The sequence below is a fragment of the Pseudorasbora parva genome, chromosome 10 (genome assembly GCF_024679245.1).
Source record: "Pseudorasbora parva isolate DD20220531a chromosome 10, ASM2467924v1, whole genome shotgun sequence".
NCBI classification, from domain to species: Eukaryota; Metazoa; Chordata; class Actinopteri; order Cypriniformes; family Gobionidae; genus Pseudorasbora; species Pseudorasbora parva.
Genome location: NC_090181.1, coordinates 14,168,577 through 14,185,626, shown reverse-complemented (window position 1 = coordinate 14,185,626; position 17,050 = coordinate 14,168,577). Strand labels below are relative to the sequence as shown.

Genomic DNA, 17,050 nt, shown 5'->3' with positions numbered 1-17,050 from the left:
CCCACAAGGTGTCATACAAGTCAAACTTTCTGTAGGCTATATGCCTATGCAAATGATGTTCTGTAACAGCAAATTCTTTTAAACAACTGAAACTGAGGACACATTTACACGACAACGATATGGTTAAAACGGAGAATTTTTTTTCGTTTTCCGCGTACATACACCATGGCGATAAAATGTAACGTAGCTAATGCGCATGTGCATCGTTTTTGTACATGGAGACAGTTTTCAAAAACGTGTAGGCTACTTTGAAACCCATTTTCATAAGTTAACATTTTCAGGCCACCAAAACGTAAATGAACGGCTAAAGTGCATAAAAATGTACTCAACAACAGCTTTTTGGGGGCCTGAAAACGTAAGCTTTTGCCCTCCAGTGGTTCAAGCCAGCCTGCGTGACAGATATTTCTGTCTGGATCATGCTGAACCATAACCTTCAACTCAACCTTGCTGACAGAACTACTTGTGGTCTTAACCAACCCAGCACTTCATCACAATTTCTCCTTTAAGATAGGTTCATCAACCATAAGTCCTTCCAAGACAGCCAGGAACCCCAGAGTTGTGATTGCTGACCTCATGGCTACAGCCCGGTCCTGCAGATTTTTATTATACAACATTAAGATTAGACCCTTCCTATCAGGGCAGGCCACACAACTCCTGGTTCATGCATCAAACCCTTGCAACTGATCTAAAATGCAGCAGCGATGGTGCATGGTCTTGTGTGTACGGAATCGTTTTGACCTGGTTTTTACATTGTTGCCATGTAAACATACCCTGAATGTTCTGTTACATCTGCCTCAAGACTATAGATCAGTATATTTACAAATATGCACATGCAGTGAAAAATATTAATAATAATAGCTATTGGTTATTCGTTGTTCCTGTCTAAAGACTTCAGCTTATTGAATGTGTACTTTGGAACCCTTGAGTGAGGTAAATTGTTTGGTGTAAACATATGCTGTATGGGATCTTAATAAGTGATCACTTTGTTAAACTTTCATAAAGAAACTGTAAAGATGTCCAAAAATCACAAATGGTGACTCATTTCAAGAAGCAGCTGAATTGAAAGTGTATAATGATTTTTTTTAAAGGACACAAATAGTAGAAAGTTCATAATAGTGCAGCTCTAGCAACTATACTATTCCACTTCAGCAAACAACTGTATGCAGGATTACTTTAATATCAAGAAATTAAAATAGCACTTTCCATAGCTAGCATTCATGAGCAGTGGTCTTTATTCTCAAGGAGAAATCAAACATGTATATTACATTGCAGTACCAATGACAGTCACATACAAACTTAAAAATCAAGGTTCCAATATTTTAACACCAATGTCATTAAAGAAGAGTTTGGGTTCCCCAAAGAACCTTTCAGTTAACAGTTCTTAAGCAACTTTTTATTTTATTTGTGTGAGGATCATTTTAATAATCTAAAGAAACCCTTTCCACTATAAAAAAGTGCAATGGACAGATCCATGGATGTTCATAGAAATATATTACTAAAAAGAAGAAGAAAAAAATAAAGTTGAAGACTCTCCACACACAAACAGTCATTCCTGTAGTGTTGTTGTTGCATGGTATGCAAGCTGTTCAAAACAATACTGTCATTATAAGACTTGTGTAAGAATTACTTTGTCCCCAATTGTTTTTCTGAAGGTAACATGTTAGGAAATCAATTCTGTGAACTTGTCAATAAAGCTTTAAAACAACTAAGGTTATTTACTCAAAGGAGGAAAGGTATAAAAAGGTGTGCATATTGTGCATTTATCAATAGCAGCATTTAATGTATTTAAATATAACATGAGTTTTGACAGATGTTCATCACCACCCAGAAGCAAAGTTCATTATTGACATATCTCGAAACCATATAGTATATTTCCTTGAATATATACTTTAGAAATGCTGACATCCTGATAGATCCATAAACCCTGTTTTACTTGAATGTTATAAAAAAAGAAAACAAATCTATGAACAAGTCACTCTCTGCTATGATAAGAAACAGCTTCCACTTGTTGACTATGTTGAGAGGGGATTGCATTCCATTTGGTCCTTTATGTCTGTCTCCTTGGTAAAATCTGCATTCGACTCCTGTTTAGGCTTTATGGGCCAACTGACATTAAAACAAACAAACATGATTTATTAATCATAATGAATTGTATATTCTTATTAATATATTGAATGCAGTTAACCATCACTTCCCCAAATATCTTTAAACAGGCTGCTAATTTTTGGTTATGTAAAATGATGTATAGATTGCATGCTGATAATAAAAAGAAGTCATGGCTTGACATTTACTGTTAAATTTAACATTGCTGTCATGTCACATACAACACAATTCTGCCATACTGCCTCATTGACCTCTCTGATCAAAAGTTTAAAATATTCAGTATGTGTTCATGTTTGTTACACCTGATCAGCCTTGTGAAACAGAAGCTTTTCAGCTATCAGAATTCCTTTATTGGCTTTCTGACTTGCTTGTTTAGTATGCAAAAGCCCTATTCGCACAGTAAATGTTTCTCGTGGGGTCGTAAGGCATTTTCATCATTGGCAGGGGCTAGTCAGTGATTTTATTTTTATTGATCCCTGGCCGAATTACCTACTGTTTTTTGACAAACATCAAGGCCGTGTGGTAATTTAATTGCCGTCAGAATCCACATCTCTGAGTTGTCAAGAATATGTCACTTCAAAATTCACTGTTTATATCCTTTTTTCCACTGCAGAGCACCGTACAGTTGCTATAATTTGGATGCATTTTAAAGATCTAGACTTTTATACTGAAATGCGAAGAAATGAAATGAACCTGCAAATACGAGGCTGTATTAACTTATTTCTGCTCATTTCAATGTGGAATAAAAGTACATCCTTTAACATTTTAACTATAATGTGTGTCTATATGTCTTCCTATTTTTTAACAGATTTAAATAATTAAATACAGGTGCTGGTCATATAATTAGAATATCATCAAAAAGTTGATTTATTTCACTAATTCCATTCAAAAAGTGAAACTTGTAAATTATATTCATTCATTACACACAGACTGATATATTCAAATGTTTATTTCTTTTAAATTTGATGATTATAACTGAGAAATAAGGAAAACCCTAAATTCAGTATCTCCGAAAATTAGAATATTACTTGAAAAGTATGAGCATGTAAAGCACTCAATACTTTTTCCCTGAATTACTACAATACATTTTGCCTGAAATACAGCAGCATGTGGCATGGCATGGAGTCGATCAGTCTGTGGCACTGCTCAGGTGTTATGAGAGCCCAGGTTGCTCTGATAGTAGCCTTCAGCTCTTCTGCATTGTTGGGTTTGGCATATCGCGACTTCCTCTTCCCAATACCCCATAGATTTTCTAAGGAGTTAAGGTCAGGCGAGTTTGCTGGCCAATTAAGAACAGGGATACCATGGTCCTTAAACCAGGTACTCTCTGCTTTGGCACTGTGTGCTGGTGCCAAGTCCTGTTGGAAAATGAAATCTGCATCTCCATAAAGTTGGTCAGCAGGAGGAAGCATGAAGAGCTCTAAAACTTCCTGGTATATGGCTGCGTTGACCTTAGATCTCAGAAAACACAGTGGACCAACACCAGCAGATGAACACTCTCCTCTCTTCCTAGACTCTGGGACCCTGATTTCCAAAGGAAATGCAAAATTTACTTTCACCAGAGAACATTACTCTGGACCAATCAGCAGCAGTCTTTAGCCGAGGCGACACGCTTCTGACGGTGTCAAGAGTTGTTGTTCAAGAGTGGCTTGACACAAGGAATACAACAGCTGAAACCCATGTCTTGCATACGTCTGTGCGTATTGGTTCTTAAAGCACTGACTCCAGCTGCAGTCCACTCTTTGTGAATCTCCCTCACATTTTTGAGGGTTTTGTTTCCCAATCTTCTCCAGGGTGCGGTTATCCCTTGCTTTTACACTTTTTCTACTCCATCTTTTCCTTCTCATCGCCTCTCTGTAATGTGCTTGGACAAAGAGTTCTGTGAACAGTCAGCCTCTGTTGTGTCTTGTCCTCCTTGTGCAAGGTGTCAATGGTCGTCTTTTGGACAACTATCAAGTCAGCAGTATTTCCCATGATTGTGTAGCCCAGAGTCCTGCACGGGTCCATTTTTGGAGACCCGCCCCCGCCCGTACCCGCAAGGTTTAGCACCAGATCCGACCCGTGACCCTTGAAAATTTCAAAATTAAATCCGTACCCGCCCAGACCCGTTAATATTTGGCCCGTTAACCGACCCGTGCCCGATATAAATCACAAACGCGAAAACATTCAAATTAAAATGCTTTATTTTTATCTCAACATCACCTATCTCAACATCAACAGCGTCATGAATGGGCTAATGAAACAGGCAAAAGTGCCTTTAAAGACTCATTGTCAACAATTTCATATACTCCACTCACCAACTTTACTTTTACTTCATCCATTGCTATTCCAGCAACGCTCGCTCCATCTGCGTTACGAGAGAGGCGTATTACGTTATGTCGCAGTGGTGGTGACGTGATGGGTCAAATGGCATATCGTTGTTGCGTGTGTGTGTGTGTAGGACTAATGGTAATTTGGACATAGAAATTGTAATAGCCTACAATATGTTCGATGGGGAGGCAGGAACCGGCGAACATTTAAAAGACTTTAACCAAACAAAACGAAAGTAACGTGGGCAGCCCCGACATCTGCCAAGCGCACGCACATAGTACAAAGTAAACACAACTCAACGTCAAATCCAGGTCTGGTGATCTCTCGTCTTTATATGCTTCCGAGCTCCCTCAGAGGACTCGAGACCAGTGTGGCTCGCAGTTGACGCTCATTCACAATCACGCCTCTCTCTCTCTCTTTCTCTCTCTCTCTCTCTCTCTCTCTCTCTCTCTCTCTCTCTCTCTCTCTCTCTCTCACTTTGCCACAGAAATATTGCACATATTTTTCATCCGCCCATCCGCGCTACTACCCGCCCGCACAGAGTTAATTATCCGCCCGCATCCCCGCCCGTGAATTTTATAAATGTCACAATCCACCCGTTTTAGCCACTTTTATGCGGGTACCCGTGGATACCCGCGGGTACCCGACCCGTTGCAGGACTCTGGTGTAGCCTACAGAACTAGAATGAGAAACCATTTAAAGGCCTTTGTTTAAAGGACTGTGGCACCAGGTGTCTTCAATATTGAACCTTTTCATAATATTAACATTTTCTGAGATACTGAATTTGGGATTTTCTTAGTTAGTTATAATCATCAAAATTAAAAGAAATAAACATTTGAAATATATCCGTCTGTGTGTAATGACTTAATAAAATATACAAACAAGTTTTTTCTTTTTGAATGGAATTAATTAAATAAATCAACTTTCAGATGATATTCTAATTATATGACCATATAAATTTATCCTTATTATACCAAGCATATGACATTTTATTTACAGCATGCAATCATTATATTGACCATGTGAGCAGTGTTCCCAGGTGTGCAGGATCACAAAACTTGCTCCTCCACCGTGAATAAATCACCATCCGAATGCACAAGTTTTATCACTAAGGTGGCAAGAAACAATTACTGTCTGAATAGGGCAACATACATTCACTGACCAAGAATGCAGAATGTATTAATATACACCGATCAGGCATAACATTATTCCTAAAAATGTGTTGGTCCCCATTTTGCTGCCAAAACAGCCCTGAAAAATCGAGGCACGGACTCCACTAGACCCCTGAAGGTGTGCTGTGGTATCTGGCACCAAGACGTTAGCAGTAGATCCTTTAAGTCCTCTAAGTGTTGCGTCCCGATCGGTAGAGATTGCGTTCGGGGCGGGGTCCCTCTCGGTAGAAATCGCATTTGTGGGGGCATTGCAGTGCAATTGAAAGGGGCACTTTCACTTCCAAAGGGGCAGGGGCTCAAGCCCCCTCCCCCTCCTGTGCACGCCACTGCTGCTGAATGAGGCCAAGGCCACCAAGGAATACCGTTTCCATGAAAGGGTGCACATTATCTGCATTCATCAGACCAGGCCACCTTCTTCCATTACTCTGTGATCCAGTTCTGATACACACATGCCCACTGTTGGCGCTTTCGGTGGTGGACAGGGGTCAGCATGGGCACCCTGACTGATCTGCAGTGAGCATTAATGAGCCTTGTCTGACTATGACCCTGTCGCCGGTTCACAACTGTTTGGCCATTGTCAAACTCGCTCAAATCCATACCCATACCCATTTTTCCTATTTATAACACATTTTTTCAACTTTGAGGACAATATGTTCACTTTCTGCTTAATATATCCCACCCACTATCATTGGTATTCACTTCAACTGTCATATAATGTAATGCCTTATCAGTGTATGTTCTTTGTTTAATGATTGTTTTCTTTTTATCTTTCACATGAGCCCAATAAGGATTTTATATGAGCACACCTTTTTTGTATTTTTTATTCTTAAAAGATATAAGTCATGCTAAAAATTTTATATTGTTTCATGTATCTCACCATGCACAGCATGAGAGCTTCAGTCTGGGCTGTTTCTCACAGTCCTGTACTGTGTCTGGTAAAGGGATGCCACTGGTCTCTGGGAGGAGCACGCACAGGGCTGCACCAATGATCGGCCCACTGCTGTAACAGATCATAGCTGGCAGAGGGATCCCACCCTCAGTGGTCACCACAGCATTTATAATACAGGCCACCCGGTAACAAAGACTAACCAGGCTGACGCACTTCTGCCTGCATAGTGTAAAACGCTTTGTTAGTGAAAAAGAGACTTCAATTCAATGTGCATTTCATGAACATCTCGGTTATGTATGGTAACCCTCATTCTCGTTCCCTGAAGGAGGGAAGGGAGACGTACGTCGAAAGGACCGACAAATTGGGTTCACTTCTGGGAGCCCCTATCAGCTTCGAGATATAGAAAACGGGCCAATGGACATTGGCGTGCGTGCTTTGCATATTGCACCCCGCCCCTGCGGCACAGGTATAAAGCGGAAGCGATCACCACACACTGTTGTTTTTCACTGGGGAGCCGAACTAATGACTCGGCCTGCAGTGATGGTACAGCAACTGTGGCGATGGGACGTACGTCTCCGTTCCCCCCTTCAGGGAACGAGGGTTACCATACGTAACCAAGACGTTCCCTTTCAGTCAGTCACTTCGACGTACGTTGGAAGGACAGATGAATTGGGATCCCTATGGAAAACGTCACAGTTACTACCACTTCCAGCGCCCTGCTAGAGCCCCTCAGACCCCGTCTGAAACTCCCACATCACCCCAGAGGGAGTTACCATGTGGAGAGTACATGTATGGACTGACCATGGGCAGTACAACATACGGAAGTCCCAGGGGTGGCCCCGGCCCTCTTAGGTGAGGGGAACAACACCGCACTGAGACGGCAGAGCCTGGGGAAAGACAGGGGCTTGCCTTAGGGAGCCGTACCATGGAAAAATACACATATGGGACCGCCGTGGGGGTCAAAACATATGGAACCCAGCCTAACACAAGTTCCACCAATGCAAACGAGTGTTAGACCTGGCATCAGACGCTTCGCCACGTCTGAATGCCGAGGGTTGTGGAGGAATCGACAGGGTTCGCCAGTCTGGGGAATTTGAATGGAGCATATAAGCACACGTATCCGTTCCATGAGGAAGGTAGTGGCGCAGCAAGCCGACACTAGAACCGGCACTCCAGGACGAGGCTACACCCCTGGTGGAGTGGGCTCTAATCTCGAGCGGGCAGGGCACGTCTTGGGATTTATACGCCAAGACGATGGCATCCTCTATCCAGTGGGCCATCCTCTGCTTGGAGACAGCCTTTCGCTTCTGTTGGCCTCCGTAACAGACGAAGAGCTGCTCTGAGGTCCTAAAGCTTTGCGTTCTGTCCACGTTCTCTGTCAAGCCAGGGCTGGGTCTGCCTCCTTCGAAGGCAGCGCTTGCAGGCTCACCACCTGGTCCCGGAAGGGAGTGGTGGGAACCTTGGGCACGTATCCAGGCCGGGGCCTCAGGATCAAGTGAGAGTTGTCCGGCCCGAATTCCAGGCACAATTCGTCGACCGAAAATTCCTGCAGGTCCCCTACACTCTTGATGGAGGCCAATGCAGTCAGGAGTACCATCTTTAGAGACAGGATTTTTTTAACTCTGCTGACTGCAAAGGCTCAAAGGGAGGTCTCTGCAGTGCGGTCAGCACCAGAGACAGGTCCCAAGAGGGTATAGAGGGATTTAATCTCCTCGCCCCCCTCAGGACGGATCCCTGAGGACCCTTCCCCAAGGACTTACCTTCTACTAGATCGTGATTAGCGGCAATTGCGGCAACGTACACCTTGAGGGTGGAGGGAGACAGCCTTCTCTCCAACCCATCTTGTAGGAAGGAAAGCACAGCCCTGACCAAACATCTTCGGGGGTCTTCTCGATGAGAAGAGCACCAGTCGACGAACAGGTTCCACTTCAACGGAAAGAGGTGCCTCGTAGAGGGCGCTCTAGCGAAAGTGATGGTGTCCGCCACAGCCTGTGGTAGATCACCTAGAACCTCCACGTTCCGTCCAGGGATCAGACATGGAGTTTCCAGAGGTCTGGGCGCGGGTGCCAGAGGGTGCCCCGTCTCTGAGTCAGGAGGTCCTTCCTCAGAGGAATGGGCCAAGGAGATGCTTTTGCGAGGAGGACTAGTTCCGGGAACCACATCCTGTTGGGCCAAATACGGAGCTACCAACAGGACCTGCTCCTTGTCCTCCCTGACCTTGCTCAGCATCTGTGCGAGAAGGCTCACTGGGGGGAGCGCATATTTGCGTAGGCCCCGGGGCCAGCTGTGCGCCAGGGCATCCGTGCTGAGGGGAGTAAAACAACTGGCAATGGGCCGGGGCAGCAAACAGGTCTACCTGTGCGGCCCCGAAGCGGCTCCATATCAGCTGGACCACCTGGGGATGAAGTCTCCACTCTCCCGGGAGCACTGGCTGTAGTGAGAGCTCATCCGACACGGAGACACGGAGGGACCCGCTGTGCCACGCCCACCTTGGGACTCGGTCATGTAGCCAGCGTTGAAGCTGTCTCATAGGGAGTAATCCGAGCGGCGTGACTGCAGCTACGGATGCCAAATGCCCCAGGAGCCTCTGAAAATGTTTCAGTGGGACCGCTGTCCTGCGTTTGAATGAATTCAAGCAGTTCATCACAGACTGAACGCGTTCCTCTGTGAGGCGCGCTGTAAGGGCGACCGAATCCAGCTCCATCCCGAGAAAAGAGATCCTCTGTGTGGGTTAGAGTTTGCTCTTTTCCCAGTTGACCCCGAAGCCCTAACTGCCGTAACCCGCCGCTTTTCTTGGGTAAAATCAAGTACGGGCTGTAAAAGCCGGTCTTCATATCGGCTGGAGGGACCGGCTCGATCGCGTCCTTCGCCAGTAGGACTGCAATCTCCGCCTGAAGCATAGGGCACCCTCCTTCGACAGGTGAAGTGAACGCCCCTGAACTTGGGGGGACGGTGGGCAAACTGAATCGCATAGCCGAGTCTGATTGTACGGATGTGCCAGTGAGACGGGCTGGGGAGCACTAGCCAGGCCCCCAGCGACCGAACCAGTGGGACCAACGGCACCACAGACGGTGACGGGCAGGCGGAGGTGCTGCCACTGGTGGCGGGGTGGAGGCAGCAGCGGACCGCCGGGGCAGGATGTGCCGAAAAGCCTCCGTCAGCTTCTGGGCGGCCGAGAACTTCTGGGCAAAGCTCTTGACCGCGTCGCCGAACAGGAACCGGGTCTTGTCGGCCTCCCTCATATCGGCCAGGTTGAGCCAGAGATGACGCTCCTGGACCACCAAGGTGGACATCGCCTGGCCAATAGCACGGGCGGTGATTTTCGTTGCCTGGAGGGCGAGTTCCATTACCGTCCGGAGCAAACGGAGGAGCTCTGTGCCAGGACTACCCTTGTGCTTGTCCATGACTGCTTGGGCCTGGTGCACCTGAAGCAACGCCATGGCATGCAAGGCGGACGCAGCCTGGCCACAAGACCTGTAGGCCTTCGCGGTCAGACGAAGAGAATCTACAGGCCTTGGACGGGAGCTTCGGGTCCCCACGCCAGTTGGAAGCGGTCGCCGGACACAGTTGCATCGTGACGGCCCGTTTCACCGGCGGGAGACCTTCATACCCCCTGGCTTGCCCGCCGTCAATGGTAGTGAGGAGGGAGGAGCCACCAGGTTGCCCTCGGGCGCTAAACGATGTTTTCCATGACCTAGTAAGCTCCTAATGCACCTCCGGGAAGAAAGGCACCGGGCTCTTTTAGCAGCAGTGAGATCACAGTTTTGTGCCGTCTGGCCAACACGAGCGATTTCTCCTGGCACACGCTTTCTCTCTCTCTCTCTCTCGCTGAATGTAGGCAGTCAGATGCTTCATCAAGTGAATGACAACAGTGCGTGGCGATCGCTTCCGCTTTATACCAGCACCATGGGGGCGGGGTGCGATATGCAAAGCACGCATGCCAATGTCCATTGGCCCGTTTTCTATATCTCGAAGCTGATAGGGGCTCCCAAAAGTGAAGTTAATTCGTCGGTCCTTCCGACGTACGTCGAAGTGACCAACTGAAAGGGAACAATAAACTACTTGGTTAAAAAAGTATATTATAATAATTTAATGCAACATTTGCCAGGCCAGTAGTTGGGGATGTCACATTGTAAAGAAACACTATGGGCCTATAGACTGAACATGTAATAAGCATGCATGACATCACAGTTTTCATGATTTCTTGTAGTTTATATGGAGATGATAATGCTATAGTTTTTAAAAACCTGTTTTCAAAAGTTTGCATTTTTAAATGAATGGCCAAAACGCATAAAGTTTCCTGTTTTTAGATAAAAATGGTGTAGTGTAAATGGTCCCTAAAACGACGACATCTTGTGATAAATGGGATTAGCTCAACTATTCTCCGATTTAGAGAAAACTGAGTCTGTTAATCAACATATCAGTGTTGGTGTAGTCTGTTACTGGATTATTTTGTGATTGAGTAATTAAGTGGTGGGAGGAGTGTTTAAAGTTTTTAATGTTGTTTATATGTCTATGTGGTGTTTTTTAATATGCTTTTTTCACAAACCATGTGAACTCATGTCAACACCATTGCTGAGTATTTTCTCCTTATTATTACTATGCTGCATAGCAGGGGAATCTCAAGAGAAGACAGGTGTATGCCTGTGTATTTTTTTGTTTATATGAAATATTGTGTATATTTAGCAATATAGCGGGTGAATTATGTATATGATATTTATTACGATGTTATGATGAACTGTATGCTTCTCCACTGACACTTTAAGTTGTTCAAATTGTTTCTAAGGATACTGATTTGATACTGATACTGATTCTAAGTGCAGGCTGAGATGGCGAACAGCAACGGGCGGGAACATGGTTTGTGTAACATTATCAATATATAGTAATTACTGTTATGTGTCCGACGATGTAAAGAGCAATACCATTGTGCAACGTTTACTACAGTAAAGTTTATCTCTGAGTTGGTGTGAATAAGTGGAGGCAGATACTAATTTGTATAATCATGGAATCTCATATTCTTAATGAAGCAAGGGTGTACAGTTATATTTAAGCTATTTTAAGCATTTCAGGTTAAGTGTGGGAAATTATCTAGTACTCATTTGTTTGCTTACATACACACGACTGCCACTTAACACACTATTATGTAACTGATGGAAAAGTATTTTATAATGTCTACCATGAATCAGCATATTTTACTCTGGATGTCTAGCATATCGCACAGTGGACCAACAATCCAATATCTCCCTAGCATGCCGGAAATGCCACAGATGTCCATTTGATTAATACTGAATACTTTCATAGATGAGCAAAAGCTCATACTGTCAGGATAACGTTTGGTTTCATGGTCTTTTAGTTCATGTGTCTGCGTTTCTTGTCTTTCCTTGCCATTTAGCCTTGTTAATCTCCTTGTTGGTTTCCTTAGTCGACTAAAACTTGACTTATAAAACAAGACACGACTGACTAAATATAATAAAAACTATGTTGACACAGGACAAAGGCTAATACATTTTTTTAAACCTATTTATGTGGTCTGGTGTTATATTATCCTGTAACTCTCCTGCAATCTCCTACATATTTTGAGTTTTGGCATTAATGACTGTTTAAATAGAAATTCCTGGTTTGTGCATGTTGTTTTCAGCACCACCATGCGACATACATTTTAAAATGTTTTTTTGAAAAGCTGTAATAAAGATACTTTTTGAAATATAATAATATTAAATGGCTCTAAAGTCCACACTAACAAAAAAGATTTCCATTGCACATTTAATGATTGAGAGATCTAAACATTACAGCAGTAGACTCCAAGGTGTGTTTTGAACTTAGAGTCGAGTTATCTAATTATCTGACCAGTAATGTGTTTTATCAGGTAGGCTTGTTTGAGTATTGTGTACCTTATTACAGTTGGGAACAGTTCAATCCCATAGAGTAAAGAGACACAGGTGGTAGACTGCATACACAGCTTGCCCATCAGTGCCAGAGTCATAACAAGGGCAGGCATGTCTGTTCAGAAAGAGATAATATTGCAAATAACAATTATAAGAGTGATATTCTTCTAATGAACTTACACATATAGCATCTACACTAAGCACTAAGGTGCAATATCAAATTATGATCATATGATGATTGTACTTCAAAGACTGTCCCTTACCGCAGAACTTGGAAATGAGAAGGGACAGCATACAGGAAATGCCACTAAGGAACAACGAGCCCATGCTGAACGGCCTGCGGCCCCATCGCTTCAACAGAAAAGGAAGTAGCAAAGAGGGAGCCTCTGACAGTCCAGAGAAAAACTGGGCCAGATAGATATTTACGCCAAAACTTCCCACACTGAAGCAGATTCCATAATAAGTAAGGGCAGATGCAAAACTGTGTGGATAATAGAAATATATAAAATGTAAATATCAATGAATGTGTTCAGATATAGCCAGTAGTTTCAAAGAAAATAAGTTGTTGGGAATGTCTCCAACTTAAGATGACAAACTTGCCAGTGGTGTTTTCTTGTAATATCAGCTCAACGTTAAATCATTCAGGAAATCTATTTACTTTGAGCTTTAAAAAACAGTTCAGTAAGACATTCCTCAAAGTGCAGTCAAATCCCTCTCTACCAAATTCTTAAAAATCCTCCAAATTTAGGAAAACCCCACTGTTGCTATGTTCAAAATACTTACAGTACTTTCATAAAAGGACAGAACCCAGCTAACTGGTCCGACGGCCAAGTCATGTCATAGCCCAAAAATAGTTTCGGTAGGGATGCATAAAACAGTAAAATATGTAACACGGAACATTTCCTGAAACTGACTTAAGTTACATCCGTTCAACTTTAATTTTGGAACTATTTTTCAAACATGACAGGACATGTTGGAGGGGCGTCTTTTCAACGGTCATTAAACGTCCAACGTGGGAAACTGCATTACCAAAGTTAAACTTCCATACCCAATGTAACTCATGATAAACAGTCGCAGCAGTATAGTATGTGATGTAAGGTTGGCGAAATTAGACTCTGTTTTTGCAGAGGTCTTCTCTGAGATCGACTTCTGCGTCTCAGTGTCCACAGACTCCAAAAGCTGTCAATGAAAGGAATGTACGATTCATTTTTTCATCTTGCAATTGCATGCACTTTCCAAAAACATGTGAGCAAGTACGACTTTGTGTCTTACAAGATCCAAGTAGCGCTTGTCCTCAGGACTTCTATTCTGATAGCCCTCTAGTGTTTTCATCCTCTTATTAAGAAGCAGCCATCGAGGAGATTCTGGAAGAAAGCTAATAATTGCAAAAATAAATAAATAATGCAACACACTTGAACATGCATTGAAGTTTGCGCGTTCTACTGACAAATAAAGAGGTAGAAAGAGGATCTGAGGGATGCCCAGTGCCAGATGAAACTGGAACCAGCCACTGGTCAAGAAAGCAACGGCAGCCAATCCCATCATTCCCAGACTAAAGATGAAAGAAAATATGGTGGGTGGCCAGATGCGATTCTTGGGCAGGCTCCATTCAACCCCTGAGAAAATAGATACGCACTTTTAATAGGCCTCACAAATTAATTAATTGTGTTAAGTTATTGTCTGTACTAAACCTATGTTGGAGGTATAAATTTAGATTATAAACACCCATAGGCAACGTTCTAGTTGTAGCCTAGTAGGCTAGTTCTGCAGAATACTGACCGCATTATAAAAAATTTTTTTTAAATCATTTAAAATTATTTATTTGTTGTCCGCCAGTGTTCATACAGAATAAGAAGACACACACAAGCGTAACTTTACCTAAACTGTAGGTGCAGATGTGAATGGCACAACAGGCTGCACCACTGATGCCACGTCCAGTCAGGTACACGGGCACATACGGCAGAAATGCCACTATCAGAGTAGCGACTGCATGGACTGCTGAGCAGCATATGAGTAGTAATTTCTTTCCATACCTGAATGTGGGTAGAAAATAGACTTTTTGTAATTAACTCGTACGCTTTAGTCGCAACAGAAAGGGACGAATAGGCTACAAACCTGTCAGATACAGCACCAGCGAATAAAGAGCCGATAAGTAAACCTGTCATGTATATCGCTTGCCCATGTGCAAAATGATTTTCCTTGTGACACGTGAGATCCTGTGGCAAAACAGATACAGTCCATGTAACTCACTGATACACGTGATATAGGCTTTAAATAGCTAAGCTATATTGTGCAATCTCATTTACTCACACTTTTGAGGTCGCTGTGATTGTCCGTCCGACTTGTGTTGGAAACATTAATGCCCACAGTATGGTTCAAAGACTTTCTCGCTATATTCTCACTGCAAGGTGTAATGTGCAACGTAAACACATCCACGAAAAAGGTAAAGGCTGTGAAAAAGATCGGTAAAGTAAGGATAAAATAAACATGTCTTTGAAGTGGACGAACAAACTGACGAAAAGCGCCGTCCGTATTCATTTCGCCGGTGCTCGGAGCCGGAGGTAAAGTTCCCTTATAAGTTGTATCCCTGAATACACTCACGTCACGGTAAGAACAAGCACTGATCTTTTACTGAGAGTCAGCATTTGAAACGTGTTAAAGTTCCTGACATCATGACTGGGACTTCTGAAGACGTCTTCTCTCCATCCTCTGTAGTCTTTCTGATTATGCGAATAGTTGTTGGTTTGGACTCCTAGAGTGAATATCTCACCAATGGCAGTGACGCGACGGGGTCAATAAGGTAGTTACTCCAGTAACGTCTGACACTTCATCGAGGATATCCTGCAGGGTGTAAATAGTAAACTACCAGAAACTGTTCTGTAATAGGCTATCCACCAAAGTGAAATAAAACAGGCTACTGTAGACATTTGATTCGCATGTTACACACATAAACGCTAGTGCAAATGCATATTAAAACAACCGGTCTGAAATCAATGGCAACTCATTTAGAAGACGTGACTGAAATGAAAGTGTCTGTGAGATCAGTAGCTATATTTGCCAAAGTAAATGCCCAGTTGTGTAAAATATATAGGCCTATATATTTTTGTTCTGATCTATAGGCCTATTGATGTGTTGGGTCGACGAACGGTTTCCAGCCCAAATAGGCTAAAGCTCACCAAAACCCGACCTCCAAGAATTTTTTTGGTTTGTTTTGAGAATTCACTGAAGACGACATATCCAAATCAAAATGTCTGCAGCTCTTAAACCCCATGGTCTGTATTCATAAATCTGGTCTTATTTTAAACTAGACACTTAAATGTTGTCATTCAAAGTAGCTAACAGAGAAAAAGGGAACTCACCTTTTTTTGTTTAGTGTGTGTGTGTGTGTGTGGGGGGGGGGGGATATGAGATTTTAAAGGGCCTGAAAATAACCTAAATATGAAACTGAATGTCTGATCATGTTTTGATTCAAATTTAAGGGTGAATCTATCAAAATGTAGCTTGTAGGCTACAAGAAAAGATGCTGCGATCCATTCGCCTACTTATAGACATTACGATCTAAAATTACTCTTTTTGTGAAGATCGAAAAAGTAGGCCTATACTTTTGAGTGTGTAGAAGAGTAGGCTATGCAATTTTGCGGCTAATTACTTCGTCGTCTATATAACGGACTCTGTCGCTTATACGTAGCTACATCCCTTCACCGTTACTGCTGTCAATCATCGTCACAGTTAAAATCCTCCACATTCACTTTAATGTCCTACTGTAACGGAGATAAATGCAGCAGCCCATTGATCTGCCGGAAGTTCGTTTTTTTTAAATGAGACTCCCTTCATGTGTTTGCAGTTTAAATAAAATTATGCATTTAAAAGTTAATGGCCAAAGTCATTAATGCTGCTGCAGGAAAATGTGGATAACATTGATTAAGTATATTTTTGTCAGGTTAAATATTCATTCAAACCCCTTTATCTAAAAAGCTCTACCGTCGGACTCACAACCTTCGTGCTTGTAAGTTTTTTAACACTTTTTATCCGCGTTTGTAGTTCTAATCGAATCCTAGTCGAACGGGGTGGCTATCAGCCGTTAGATTTGCGCATTGATCTGCACTTCGAATTCTAAGTATCTTTGGAAGACTCTTTTCAACAAACTACAATTTGGGAAATATAGGCAACTAATTCTATTTTCGAATATTATGTAGCCTATAGGCCCTATAATTTGGGACGCAGCGTAGGTGTCCTTTCAAAAAGGCCATTATTTCAGAAGATTTGTAATTATTTATTATTTATTGTAATTATTTATAATTAAGTATTTTTCATTCAAATAAATCTGCAATAAACTGATAATTGTAATGAATATACAGTTACTGAAAAAATAAAGCAACTATTTAAAGAATTTACAAAGTGTAAATGTAGGGTGATATCAGCTAAATTGGGCCACGTTTTGGTGAATCGCTTGGGGCAATAATACAATAACATATATGTCTTTTCCATGTGTTTCTATGCTTAATAATGGCTGTTTTTGATAATTTTGTGTTGAAATGATGTGCTAAAATATAATTATTTAGACCACAGTTCTTGAAACAAGCTTATTTTACTGCACATGCAGTACTTTTTTTGCATGAGCAATTGTTTCAGGTTAAATAGGCCAGTCAAACTGCAACGGGAAATAGTAATTTATCATCAGTTTTAAATTT

At 42.6% G+C, this 17,050-nt stretch overlaps 1 protein-coding gene across 2 annotated transcripts; it reads right to left on the bottom strand.

The window, feature by feature from the left end:
* Positions 1–1,227: 1,227 nt before the first annotated feature.
* On the bottom strand, positions 1,228–15,532 carry si:dkey-190l8.2. 2 transcript variants are annotated; one of them, XM_067455229.1, is made up of 10 exons: positions 14,670–15,357; positions 14,475–14,575; positions 14,238–14,392; positions 13,807–13,975; positions 13,632–13,734; positions 13,408–13,538; positions 12,623–12,840; positions 12,366–12,474; positions 6,463–6,693; positions 1,228–2,106 (listed from the first exon to the last, which is right to left on the bottom strand). In XM_067455229.1, exons 1-10 carry the CDS (start codon positions 14,895–14,897, stop codon positions 2,013–2,015), a joined length of 1,539 nt encoding a protein of 512 aa, XP_067311330.1. In that variant the 5' UTR covers positions 14,898–15,357; the 3' UTR covers positions 1,228–2,012. The 2 variants fall into 2 exon arrangements, with proteins under 2 accessions (XP_067311330.1, XP_067311329.1); XM_067455228.1 differs by having other exon boundaries at positions 13,632–13,975; positions 14,670–15,532.
* Between the last annotated feature and the right edge of the window lie 1,518 nt (positions 15,533–17,050).